The sequence below is a fragment of the Lontra canadensis genome, unplaced genomic scaffold (assembly GCF_010015895.1).
Source record: "Lontra canadensis isolate GAN:19392208 unplaced genomic scaffold, GSC_riverotter_1.0 scaffold14, whole genome shotgun sequence".
NCBI lineage: Eukaryota > Metazoa > Chordata > Mammalia > Carnivora > Mustelidae > Lontra > Lontra canadensis.
In genome coordinates this window covers 27017349-27031662 of record NW_022631008.1, presented here as the reverse complement: position 1 = coordinate 27031662, position 14314 = coordinate 27017349, and the positions used below count along the sequence as shown (strand labels likewise).

The 14314-nt window shown below is 40.5% G+C and overlaps 1 protein-coding gene across 2 annotated transcripts in view; it reads right to left on the bottom strand.

Annotated features, from left to right (window-relative positions):
• Positions 1-5222: 5222 nt before the first annotated feature.
• Positions 5223-14314, bottom strand: part of RPF2 (ribosome production factor 2 homolog) — a 41405-nt gene continuing 32313 nt past the window's right edge. For both annotated transcript variants that reach the window (XM_032858322.1, XM_032858323.1), the window contains exons 9-10: positions 6304-6448; positions 5223-5520 (exon numbers count right to left, since the gene is read on the bottom strand). In XM_032858322.1, coding sequence (XP_032714213.1) covers positions 5341-5520; positions 6304-6448 — 325 coding nt within the window. In that variant the 3' untranslated portion in view covers positions 5223-5340. The remainder of the gene's footprint in view (positions 5521-6303; positions 6449-14314) is intronic.

Sequence of the window (14314 nt, the reverse complement as noted above, 5' to 3'; positions counted from 1 at the left end):
CCCTCTCCCTCTCCCCTCTGCTCATACTCTCTCTCTCTCTCTCAAATAAATGAATAAAAATCTTTAAAAAACAAGTCTTCCCTTGTTGGTCAAATGTTAGCAGTGGTTTGAACTTACTTTGCACAGTTTCTTTCCTGGCCCCACCTGAGGGAAGGAGGGGATATAAAATGGCTAAAAATATAAAGAAAAGGAAGGAGAGATCACAAGCTAGATGTTCAGATAACTGAAAACTGACTTGGGGTAAGTTCTTTTTTTCCTCTTCTTCTCTTGAGTAATGACAACTCTACTTTGGATTATGTTCAACACCAAGAAAACTAATAGCAGCATTTAGGTTATAAAAGGGAACTAAATTTCATTAAATTATACATAGCTTGGTATCAGTATTAACATCCTACGGGGGGAAAAAAAAAGCAATTTGGTATTTAAAACCAAAAAACCTGTTTTCTTCATCTATCAAAATCCAGGGTTAATAAAACTTCATTAAGTAAAAATTAAGGTAGTTTACCACGTCTGTTGAAATGAATATACATTCTCCAAATTATGTATGTTGTCTCCTAAAGTTCAAGGGCAAGTGGAAATTAAAATGCTCTTCCCACAAAATTGGTGATATAAATGGTAGATCCAAGTTTCCAGATAGCTCAACAACTCCAGTGTTCTTAAAAATAATAATAATAATTCCAACTAGATATAATACTTTGTAATACTTCTCTTACTGAAGAGGATGCATTCAAATACCTATTAGACAACCCATAACCTTGAGATAAAAATCAACAGAGGAAACAAAAGAATACATTACCAAATCTCAAAGACGATTGATTAAAACAAACACCCTGGGGCACCTGAGTGGTTCAGTTAAGCATCTGCCTTTGGCTCAGGTTATGATCCTAGGGTCCTGTGATGGAGCCCCACATCAGGGTCCCTGCTCAGTGGGGAGCCTGCTTCTCCCTCTAATCCTCTCCCTGCTTGTTTTCTCTCAAATAAATAAAATCATAGATAGATAGATAACAGATAGATTAAAAAAACACTCCAAGGGGCCCCTGGCTGGCTTAGTCAGCAGAGCATGTGACTCTTGACCCCCAGAGCTATTAAGTTTGAGCCCCACACTAGGTGTAGCAATTACCTAAAAATAAATTTTTAAACAAACACCCTAACCCAATGTCCCGCATACCAAAAATGTGGTCATCTCTGTCAGTTGAATCGCTGGGAGATGTCTTCCTAATAGAGGTCAAGGTATGGCAGGGTCCTTTCTGTTAGTGGCTAGTAAGACCCATTACATGGCTGAATCACTATTTCCGTAAGTGTTAGCTGAGTTAGCTGAACGTAGAGGACCAAGCCCTGGGTAAGAACTCTGCATTCATGTTTCTGATGTACCTTTCATGGCTCCTCTTCGCCCCAACTATTGTCCATTTACTTGTAGATGGCTGGATATGAATTATTTTAGCCTTTTCTTTGCATCTAGACGTAAAATGCCTGCTTCAGATCTAAAACTCTGTCATCTTTGGGTAAATGTACAAACAAGCAACAAGTCCAAATAATAATACCAGCTCCCTTTTTATGAGAGATATTAACCATCTGGAGAGGGATGGGGAGAGGGAAAGCTAAGGAATGGGTTTATCAGAGAAAGGGCAAGATATGGAAGATAAATTGAGGCTCTAGCTTTTGCTTAGCGTCCGCAAAATCACGTAAACATATGCACACACAGGCATAAGGGAGCTCCTTGACATGGAATTAAAAACAAAAGCATTCCCACCTCAGACAACAAATTATAGTTTATATATGTTTGTGTTCTTGCTACATGGTTGGTTTGCACTTGTATAAAGGAGCTTCTTTACCAGGAACCTAAATTTGGACATTTAAGGAAAACAAGTATGCATCACTAGGAGGAAGTAGAAAGCTTCTTCCCATTTTCCTAGGCATTTTTAAGAAAATTTCAAAATAAGCTGTTTGGCTTTGGCTCACTCCTACTTGGTATGAACACTACCCAGGGCCCTCATGGGACCTTTAGTTACCTAGAGCTTCTCAGTACCCTAAGTGCATTTTGTCCTAAACCTTACCCAGTCTCTCCCTCTAGCCCTACCAAAACTGCTTTTCTCTCACAGAAGAGGGAACAGAGCTTAGTGGCAGCATCTCTTAAAATAACCAGTGGTATGGAGACACCTGGGTGGCTCAGGTGGTTAAGTGCCTTCAGCTCAGGTCATGATCCCAAGCTCCTGGGATCCTTGCTAAGCAGTGAGCCTGCTTCTCCTTCTGCCTGCCACGCCTGCTGCTTGTGCTAGTCTCTCTGACAAATAAATAAATAAAACCTTAAAGAAAAAGAAAGATAATAATATGGTAGGTAATATGTCAATGATCAAGTAGTAGCCTTTTTTTTTTTTGCTACTGCTACTCATTTTCATTTAAGCTTTATGATTTATAAATTTATAAATTGATTTATGAAAAATAAAAACCCACAAAGCATATATCTGATTATTTTAGAACATACTGCTTCCTTCTGTTTATATGTCTCTCTTAATAAGACTCTGTTCAAAGATAATTCAATATATTCTTGGACTTGTGATCTTTTGTTATCATTATAATGAAAATCTTTCTTTTTGAGATATATGTTAAAGTTTTTATATGCATGTATCAGCCACTTTACTATTATTAGTAGATTGCACAAAGGCATTTGGACTAATGGCTAATGAAGAGATGATGTGCTACCAACATCCCTGCCCCTTGTTCATGCGTGACTGAATTAAACATTGCTAACCACAACCTTCTTTTTAAAAAAGTTCTCTAGTGTTGTAGAAAAATCAATGGAATGAAACAAATTGAGTAAATATTTAATTCCCTCATTCCCCCACCCCTGCTCAATGGTAGGCTCCTTTCGAGGCCTCTTGAAGTCTTCCTAACAAGGGATAGAATCAGCAATTGGCACGGTGAGAGTAGTTACTTTTAGTGGAGTTAATGGTTGTTAGTTATTTGCTAACTGGCTTTTTCTTTTTTAAGATTTTATTTATTTGACAGAGAGATAGCACAAGTAAGCAGATCAGCAGGCAGAGGCAGAGGTAGAAGCAGGCTCTCCGCTGAGCAGGGAGACTGATGCGGGGCTCGATCCCGAGATCCTGGGATCATGACCTGAGCCGAAGGCAGCCACTTAACCGACTGAGCCACCCAAGCGCCCCTAACTGGCTTCTTCTTACTGGGAAAGTCTTTGGATTAAATTCAGTTTAAAAACATCTGAACAGGGGTGCCTGGGTGGCTCAGTGGGTTAAAGCCTCCCTGCCTTTGGCTCGGGTCATGATCCCAGGGTCCTGGGATCGAGTCCCGCATCGGGCTCTCTGCTCATTGGGGAGACTGCTTCCCTTCCCCTCTCTCTGCCTGCTGCTCTGCCTACTTGTGATCTCTCTCTGTCAAATAAATAAATAAAATCTTTAAAAAAAAAAAAAAAGCCATCTGAACAAAGTAGGTTAGTATCATAGCCCACAGCGTCAATGGCCTTGATTCTTTCTCTCCCTCATAATACTGCCAGCTCCTGTGCAGAAGGCAACTCTTGATTGGTCCATTTCCTCCATGCTTGATCATGGAGTCAGAAAGAAGCATGCTTCTAAATTATTAGTTTATTTCTTCTTAAGTCAAGTTGGAAGCCAGAGAGAGGATGCAGTTCCTGCAGGTTTGAACACTTCATCATACTTAGGTGAGAATTGAAGCAATGAAAGAAAAAAAGCGCTTTAGCCAGAGTCTGCAGTGAATGCATAGCTCAGATCCAAACACATTCAGGCTTTAAATCGTCTCCATGGTTGGCGTATTTGTTTCCTACTCCAAGACCGTGTCATACAAACTTTAAGGCCTTCTCTTGATCCTGTGAAGCCACACTGGGTGCTGAATCTCCCTTTTGTCTGCTCTCTAGGGCAGTGCTGACTGAATCTGTGTGATCTCTCCCAGTCCGGGAGAATGGGACTGCTTTCTGCACACGTCCGCTAGCCACTCCCAGAAGCTCACTTGTGTTGCCCTCCTCGTGCGCTGGTGGCAGGCCACGGGGTGGGATGACATATGGGTGAGGCACTGAGAGTGGTGTGCACCATGGACCATCTGTGGGGGTCTGCAGGCAAGCCACTTCTAGTGGCTCATGGGCAGATTCCTAATGGAGGCTATGCTGTGGTTTCCACGGTCCACATTGGTTTTACTGCCCTCTGAGAGCCCTGGGTGCTGTCAGGCCAGGTGCAGTCCCCTCCCCGGCTGCGCAGTACATCTCAGTATTCTGGGTGGGACTAGAAAGAGGGTTCTCTCTGACAGCATCCTGCAGGGCTAGGGGAGCCATGTGTTCCCTCACACCTTCTCCCTCCCCTCCCTGGGGAAACTGCAGGCTGTAAGGTTTCTCTTGGCGGAGAGCTGCGTCACAGGGGTAGAGCTGATGAGGTTAAAGTGAAAACTGTTCTTTGTGCCCTCCTCAGCCTGCCAGTTTCCGATTTGTTTTGCTCCACAGTATGCTGTACCTTCTCTGCTGGACTTCTTCAGAGGCACGTTTTTTAGTGTATGACCATGAATATCAGTGTTTTTTGGGGGAGGTGGAGGTGGTAGAAAATTAGTGGACATGCTCTTAAGAGAAATGTTTTAAGACACAAAGTTAAAAATCTCAAATGAATCTCTAACTGGAAGAATTTCAGGCAGAGTAACAGAAGAGTGAGAAACAAAAGTCAGGTTGTAGGTATGTGTTGGGAGATGGGGTTAACTTTCCAGGTAATTCATAGTAAGTGTGTATACAGTTCCTCTGGGCCATTTCTACTTTCCATGGCTTTCTTCCTTTACTGAAAGCTTAACCCAGAAGTATGGTTGTTCTGGAGATCCCTCCTCACCTACCAACTCAATGAGACTTGTTGCGGGGTGGAGGTTGTGGCAGAGGGAATACCGTAACATAGAGAGAAAATGACCCACCAGGATATATCTCAAAGAGGCTTAATTTCGAGGCACCTGGGGGGCTCAGTTGTTAAGTGTCTGCCTTCGGCTCAGGTCATGATCCCAGAGTCCTGGGATTGAGCCCTGCATTGGCCTCTCTGCTCAGTGGGAAGCCTGCTTCTCCCTCTTCCACTCCCCCTGCTTGTGTTCCCTCTATGGCTGGCTGTCTCTCTGTCAAATAAAAAAATCTTTAAAAACAAAACAAAATGAAGAAACAAAGAGGCTTAATTCAACCTAATACCAGTAGATTAGTGTTCATAATATATATAATATATAGTTTAGGTAAATTACCATACTATAAAAACATTTAATAAAATCTTATAAGAAACTTACAAATGACTGATGATTGATAATACTCTTAAGTAAACAGACTACAATAACATTATAGTCACTGGCTAAGTTCCATCATTTTTTTTTAATTCTCTTTGATTTTTTCTCCTGGTCTTCTGTTATCCTTTCTGCAGGTCGCTTCTTCAACCCCTTCATTTTCCTGGTTTGTAGTTTGCTTAGGTCTTGCTTCTGCATATGAATCCTTCCATAAGTTGTACCAAAAGTATCATGGGAGACATTTTTCTTCTTCTTTGGCTATGAAACAAGAATATATATATATAAACACATAATTATGTATATTCATTATATATATAATGCTATCTAGTGTATAAACTGGTAAAAATCTAGTGTACATTAACTATTTTACTAACAATTTCCATTAGTGATCACCTATTCAATATAATCTATAACCCTATAGACCTTTCTTCTCAAACTTAAGTACATTCAAATCACTTGGGAATCTTGTTAAAATGCATATTATAATTCAACACATCTGGGTGGGACCTGAGATTTAGCATTTCTAACAATTCCCAGGTAAACTGTCATACCACACTTCAAAAATCAACACTATAGACTATGCTAACGATTATCATGCACTGAGATAATTTCTTGTGTTTAGCTTAAGGTATTGTGACTATCATTTAATCTTTACTAGCATTCCAGAGATGACACTTCTACTTGTTTTTTAAAACCATTCAAAAATCAAAATAGGTTTTATGCAAGTATGGGTTACATACACATCCTGTACTCTAAATCCCCAATCTCCACAATACCCCAATTTTCTTTCTTGCTGAAAACCAGCAGTCTTGGCTATCAGAAAGCTCTTAGCCATAGTTGATGTATGGTTTCTACAATCTTTTATTACCCTTTATGGTTGCCTTATTTGCTTCTTCCTCCTTTTCTTTGTTCTTAGAGTCTAATTTTATCTATATTATTGATCTCTTTCCATATGTTCTTTAGTGTCCTATGCTGCAAATCCTTTTGGAAAGAAGAGTGGAATATACAAATAAATACGGTACCGATCTGCAAGTTACAAACCTTGAGGGCTTTTGGCATTTTCATAGATAATTTATAAAGATCATCTGATGCCAGATGTGTCCTCCTCAGAACCAGATCCAATGAGGGTCCCATCTCTTCCAATTCAATCCTTGGTGTTCTGCAACCAGATTTCTTCAACAGCAACCTTTAAGAAGCAGGAAAAAAAGAAATGTTGTTTTGACTTTGATGGAAGTCCTATCCCCTCAAATATTTTTGTTCAAGAGAATTACAGTTCATAAAAGGACAGCCTTTAGGAGGTTAAGCTTCTTAAATACTTTCTGTGTTTAGACCAAGTATATTCTTTGGTTTGCTGCTTTTTAAAAATCAAAAACAAAAGAATACTACATTGTTGGGCACCTGGGTAGCTCCGTCAGTTAAGTGTCTGCCTTCAGCTCAGGTCATGATCTCAGGATCCTGGGATCAAGCCCTGCATCTGGCTCCCTGCTCAGTGAGGAGTCTGCTTCTCCCTTCCCTTCTAACCCTGCTCAGTGAGGAGTCTGCTTCTCCCTTCCCTTCTAACCCAACCCTACTCGTGCTCTCTCTCTTTCACCTAAATAAAATCTTTAAAAAAAATGGGCGCCTGGGTGGCTCAGTCAGTTGGGCGACTGCCTTCGGCTCAGGTCATGGTCCCGGAGTCTCAGGATCGAGTCCCATATCCGGCTCCCAGCTCTGCGGAGAGCCTGCTTCTCCCTCTGACCTTCTCCCCTCTCATGCTCTCACTCTCTCTCTCAAATAAATAAATAAAATCTTAAAAACAAAAACAAAAAAAAAACACACAATATTATTGAGAAACAGGAAGTGAGACAATTCTTGTAAGAAATTAACCCCCCCCCTTTTTAAAGATTTTATTTACTTGAGAGAGAAGAAGAGGGGCGCCTGGGTGGCTCAGTAGGTTAAGCCTCTGCCTTCAGCTCAGGTCATAATCTCAGGGTCCTGGGATTGAGCCCCGCATCATTCCCTCTGCCCAACAGGGAGTCTGCTTCCCTCTCTCTCTGCCTGCCTCTCTGCCTACTTGTGATCTCTACCGAATGAATGAATGAATGAATGAATGAATGAATAAATAAATAAAATTAAAAAAAAAAAGGTTTGAGAGAGAAGAGTACAAGCTGGGGAGCAGGGCAGCAGGGTCCTTCCTGAGCAGAGAGCCTGACAATGCAGGGCTTGATCCCAGGCCCCTGGGATCATGACCTGAGCCGAAGGCAGATGCTTAGTTGAGCCATCCAGGTGCCCCAGAAATGGAATCCTTTGATATGACTTCTTCATCTTATTTATAGATTTACATAATCATAAAAACAATTTCAACTGGGCCCTTGAAACATTACATTTACATGATTAACAAATTCTTATTTCTCTAAGACCCATTCAGAATCCACTTCTGAGTATAGTAGACACATACTGATCTCTATAGATTGGAATGAACTTTAAAACCCTAATATAACAAAACCACAACCTTCTAGATTCCATATGTCAAAATAGTTCTGGATCTGGAAACAGATGAGCAACACAGCCAGAAAGAGAGGAGACTAACAAATTCTTTTTGTGAATGATACCACAAGAATAGCTCAAACACCTGAAGATTATTTGAGCTAACTCAATTTGTTATAGTAGGCAGATCTCTACATGGAATAAAAGAATTAAATGAATAACAATGTTTATAAAAGATCAAACTTTTCAAAAAAAATAAAATAAATTAAGATCAAACTTTTCACACCAAAAGTAGAACATGAGAGAGGCAACAAATGACATGAGAGAAGAGACAGAAGATAAGAGTACAAGCACAATAAGGAATACCTAAGAACAACAAACTCCAGAAAGCAGAAGTGAGTGTGCAAAAGCTCATTAACAGCCTTTTGGGCATCACATGCAGACGGTCTCCCGGTGGGAGGTGCATCTAGTGGCTGTAAGGGGAGTCTTAATGATAGATACGCTGTACCAGACACAGTTCTTTACACCAAACTGAACAAGGCAAAAACAAAACAAAACAAACACCGACCTAGGATATGTAAAAAGCAGACATGTTCAACAATAAAAAAGATCTACTAACAATAAAAGATCACATGAGTATTAGTATGGGACTTGAAGAGAGCAAGCAGAGGGGAAATAAGCCAAAACAAGGGTGCTTAGCCCACTCTCTTCATAGTGGATCCAGAAGAGCGTTGAGAGTACACCAGTCTCAGGCCCACAGTAGGGGAATAGAAGATGAAGTTGGTAATATCAGGGTTTCTTCCCTAAAAGCTGACTGAAGGCATATGGCAGCAGTGATCATTTCACTCTGCTGTAACTCACTTATTTCTGCTTTTGCATCCACATATTCAATACCTCCAAATAAAAGACATTTATAAAGCTGAACTCATAACAAGATGAGTATCTTGATTAACATCTTGTGTCCAATAGACTACTGAAGAAATCAGGGAAACTCTACATATAAAAATAGCCAAGTAAAAGTGTTTCTACCACTTAAAATGCTTATTTTCAGCTATATGGAAAAGCTGTAGATCTAGACAGCTCATGGCATGCCTAATGGATTCACATTACCCAAGTACCTTTTTATCTATGCAAGTATCCTCCTACCAAAGTAATTTTTTGAGTATATAATTAAGATTTTTTCCAAATAACTGTATATATATATATCATGTATGTGTGTATATATAGTACATATATCTACATATGCTGTTATTTACCAAAGAATTAAGTTACAGTGCCATACTGTCTGTGTAGATGATCTTTTTTAAAGATTTTATTTATCTGAGAGCGAGCGAGAGAGCATAAGCTGGGGTGGGGCGTGGGGGTGCAGGACAGAGGGAGAGGGAGAAGCAGACTCCCCACTGAGCAGGTAGCCCAACATGGGACTCAGTCCCAAGACTCAGAGATCATGACCTGAACTGAAGTCCAGACGCTTAACTGAATGAGCCACCCAGGTGCCCCTGTGTAAATGAACTTGCCTGAATTACTTCACTGGGCAGGTTTATTGGCAGATCAAATTGACAGAAACAGAAGAAAGTTTTCTCCAATTTTCAGTTTTCTATGTATGGTTTCTGGTGACAGACCTGTAATTCATTTTCTTTATTAAACTTTTAACAGTGAAATCTAAAATCTAAAATTATTATCATTTTGAGCATTCTTAGTTTTTCTTTTTTTACAATTTTGCCAAACTTCCTTGAATTTTTTTGTAAATTTTTTTCAGTGTTCCAAGATTGTTTATGTACCACACCCAGTGTTCCATGCAATACGTGCCCTCTTTAAAACCCACCACCAGGTTCACCTATCCCACCACTCCCCTCCCCTCAGTTTGTTTCTCAGGGTCCACAGTTTCTCATCCTTCATCTCCCCGATTTCCCCCAACTCACTTCTCCTCTCCAACGTCCTCCATGTTATTGCTTATGCTCCACAAGTAAGTGAAACCATATGGTAATTGACTTTCTCTGCTTATTTCACTCAGCCTAATCTCCTCCAGTCCCGTCCATGTTGATACAAAAGTTGGGTATTCAACCTTTCTGGTGGAGGTGTAATATTCCATTGTATATATGGACCACATCTTCTTTATCCATTCATCTCTTGAAGGGCATCTTGGCTCTCCAGTTTGGCAACTGTGGCCATTGTTGCTATGTGGACACTGGGGTACAGATGGCCCTTCTTTTCACTACATCTGTATCTTTGGGGTAAATAGTACTGCAATTGCAGGGTCATAGAGTAACTCTATTTTGAATTTCTTAAGGAATCTCCACAGTTTTCCAAAGTGGCTGCACCAACTTGCACTTCCACCAACAGTGTAAGAAGGTTCCCCTTTCTCCACATCCTCTCCAACACTTGTTGTTTACTGCCTTGTTAATTTTGTTCATTCTAACTGGTGTAAGGTGGTATCTCAATGTGTGTGTTTTTTTTAAAGATTTTATTTATTTATTTGACACAGAGAGAGAGATCACAAGCAGGCAGAGAGAGAGGGAAGCAGGGTCCCCACTAAGCAGAGAGCCCCATGCGGGGCTTAATCCCAGGACCCCGAGACAATGACCTGAGCTGAAGGCAGAGGCTCAACCCTCTGAGCCACCCAGGCACCCCCTCAATGTGGTTTTGATTAGAATCTCCCTGATGGCTATTTTTCATGTGTCTGTTAGCCATTTGTATGTCTTCTTTGGAGACATACATGTTCATGTCTTCTGCCCATTTTTTTGACATGATTATCTGTCTTGTATATATTGAGTCTGAGGAGTTTCTTATAGATCTTGGATATCAGCCCTTTGTCTGTAGTGTCATTTGCGAATATCTTCTATTCTGTGGGTTGCCTCTTTGTTTTGCTGACTGTTTCCTTTGCTGTGAAGAAGGTTTTAATCTTTTTTTTTTTTAAAGATTTTATTTATTTATTTGACTCACAGAGAGAGATCACAAATAGGCAGAGAGAGAGGGGGAAGCGGGCTCCGTGCTGAGCAGAGAGCCCAATGCGGGGCTTGATCCCAGGACCCTGAGATCATGACCTGAGCAAAAGGCAGAGGCCCAACCCAAAGAGCCACCCAGGCACCCCCAGAAGCTTTTGATCTTGATCAAGTTCCCAAAGTTCATTGTCGCTTTTGTTTCCTTTGCCTTTGGGGACATGTCTTAAAAGAAGTTACTGAGGCCGATGTTGAAGAGGTTACTGCCTATGTTCTCCTCTAGGAGTTTAATAGATTCCTGCCTCACGTTGAGGTCTATTAACCATTTCGAGTTTATCTTTGTAAGCTATGGTGTAAGGGAATGGTCAAGTTTCATTCTTCTATACATAGCTGCCCAATTTTCCCAGCACCATTTATTGAAGAGACTGTCTTTTTTCCACTGGTTATTTTTCCCACTTTGTCGAACATTATTTGACCATAGAGTTGAGGGTCCATATCTGGGCTCTCTACTCTGTTCCACTGGTCTATGTGTCTATTTTTGTGCCAGTACCATGCTTAGTGATCACAGCTTTGTGGTAAAGCTTGAAATCAGGCAACATGATGCCCTCAGTTTTGTTTTTCTTTTTCAACATTTCCTTAGCAATTCGGGGTCTCTTCTGGTTCCATACAAATTTTACGGCTGTTCGTTCCAGCTCTTTGAAAAATGCCCGTGGAATTTTTGATCGGGATGGTATTGAAAGTATAGATGGCTCTAGGCAGTATAGACATTTTAACAATGTTTATTCTTCCGATCCACGAGCATGGAATGCTTTTCCATGTTTTTGCGTCTTCTTCAATTTCTTTCATGAGTGTTCTGTAGTTCCTCAGGTACAGATCCTTTACCTCTTTGGTTAGATTTATTCTCACGTATCTTATGGTTCTTGGTGCTACAGTAGATAGAATCGATTCTCTAACTTCCCGTATATTTTCATTGTTAGTGTATAAGAAAGCAACGGATTTCTGTACATTGATTTTGTATCCTGCCACATTACTGAATTGCTGTATGAGTTCTAGTAGTTTGGGGGTGAAGTCTTTTGGGTTTTCCATCTAAAGTATCATGTCATCTTCGAAGAGAGAGAATTTGACTTCTTCTTTGCCAACCTGAGTATCTTTTATTTCTTTTTGTTGTCTGCTGTTGCTAGGACTTTCAGTACTATGTTGAACAACAGTGGCGAAAGTGGACATCCTTGTCGTGTTCTGATCTCAAAGGGAAGGCTGTCAGCTTTTCCCCATTGAGGATGATACTCACTGTGGGTTTTTCATAGACTTTATGAAGTTGAGGAATGTTCCCTCTATCCCTATACTTTGAAGCGTTTTAATCAGGAACGGATGCTATAACTTGTCCAATGGTTTTTCTGCATCAATTGAGAAGACCAGATGGTTCTTCTCTCTTCTCTTATTGACTTGTTCTATCACATCGATTGATTTGCAAGTGTTGAACCACCCTTGCAACCCAGGGATAAATCTCACCTGGTCATGGTGGATAATCTTTTTAAAGTACTGTTGGATCCTATTAGCTAGGATCTTGTTATCCATATTCATCAGGATATTGGTCTGAAATTCTTCCTTTTGGATGGGGTCTTTGCCTGGTCTGGGAATCAGGGTAATGTTGGCTTCACAGAAAGAGTCTGGAAGTTTCCCTTCTGTTTCTATTTTTTGAAACAGCTTCAGAAGAATAGGTATTATTTCTTCTCTGAATGTTGGTAGAATTCTCCAGGGAATTCGTCAGATCCTGGGCTCCTGTTTTTTCGGAAGTTTTTGATCACTGCTTCAATCTCGATACTAGATATTGTCTATTCAGGTTGTCAATTTCTTCCTGATTCAGTGTTGGAAGTTTATAGGTTTCCAGGAATGCATCCATTTCTTCTAGGTTGCTTAACCTATTGGCAAATAACTGTTGATAATAATTTCTGATGACTGTTTCCATTTCCTAGGTGTTAGTCATGATCTCTCCCCTTTCATTCATAATTCGATTAATTTGGGCCCTCTCTCATTTCTTTTGGATTAGTTTGGCCAGTGGTTTATTGATCCTATTGATTCTTTCAAAAAACCAGCTTCAAATTTCATTGATGCGTTCTACTATATCTCTAGTATTGATCTCATTGATCTCTGTTCTAATTTTGATTATTTCCCTTCTTGTGTGTGGGGTTGGCTTAATTTGTTGTTGACTTTCCAGTTCTTTAAGGTATGAAGAGATACGGTGTATTCTGGATTTTTCAATTTTTCTGAATGAGGCTTGGATGGCTACCTATCTCCCCCTTAGGATCACATTTGCTGTATCCCATAGGTTTTGGGACCAATGTGTCTTCATTCTCATTGGTTTCCATGAATTGTTTAAGTTTTTCTTTGATTTCCTGGTTTAGAATCTAAAATTATTATTAATCTTTTTTAAAAAACCATCTGTTTACTTTTCCTCAGAGGGAATGTATTAATAAAGAACTTAGAGGGGCGCCTGGGTGGCTCAGTGGGTTAAAGCCTCTGCCTTCAGCTCGGGTCATGATCTCAGGGTCCTGGGATCGAGCCCCGTATCAGGCTCTCTGCTCAACAGGGAGCCTGCTTCCCTGCCTGCTTGTGATCTCTGTCAAATAAATAAATAAAATTTAAAAAAAAAACCAAACACCAAAATTAAGGGGCCCCTGGGTGGCTCAGTTGGTTAAGCCTCTTCCTTCAGCTCAGGTCATGATCTCAGGGTCCTGGAATCCAGCACCGCACCAGGCTCTCTGCTCAACAAGGAGCCTGCTTCCCCTTCCCCGTCCCCTGCCTGCTTCTCTGCCTACTTGTGATCTCTATCAAATAAATAAGTAAAATCTTTTAAAAATAAATAAATAAATAAATAAATAAAAAGAAGATTAAAACCCTTTCCTTCACCCCCATCCCACCATATACACCACAATTTTTTTTTAAGATAGACATTTCATTTCCAGGCCATCATGTCTCCAGCCTACACCCAGAACTGTTACATCATATGCCTATCAATCTCCATCTCAGATCCTAACCTCAAGCTTTGTTTTGTTTTGTCTCCCTGTAAGCTCTAAATCAAGAGACATTCAATTCTGCAAGGCTCTATGGTACCTCAGGATGCAGGGATGAAAAGACATCCCAACTCTTTCCTTCTCAAATGGGCTCAGGCTATTAGCTATGTTGATGGGTAATTTCCATATATTTTAAAACAATATTTGCAGGGTGCCCGGGTGGCTCAGTCCATTAAGCTTCTGCCTTCAGCTCAGGTCATGATCCTGTGGTTCCAAGATCGAGCCCCACATTGGGTCCTCTGCTCGCTGGGGAGCCTGCCTCTCCCTCTCTCTCTGCCTGCCACTCCTCCTGCTTGTGCATGCTCTAATAAATAAAATCAATCAATTAATCAATAAAAATAAAACATTATTTGCCTATTCCTGGAGGAAGACTGCCATTACCACTCTTGTTCAAGTTGTAATTTCCCTATTTTTCTCCCTTCCATATCCCTCTCTTCTGCTGATGTTCTGTTTTTCATTACTTAAACTCCTTGCCTACAATGCTGTTTGCTTTTTAAGTATGCTAATACTTCCTTGTTTTGTATATTTCTCCCCATAGAACCTAACCAATGTCATGGCAAAGGCAAATGTGGCAGT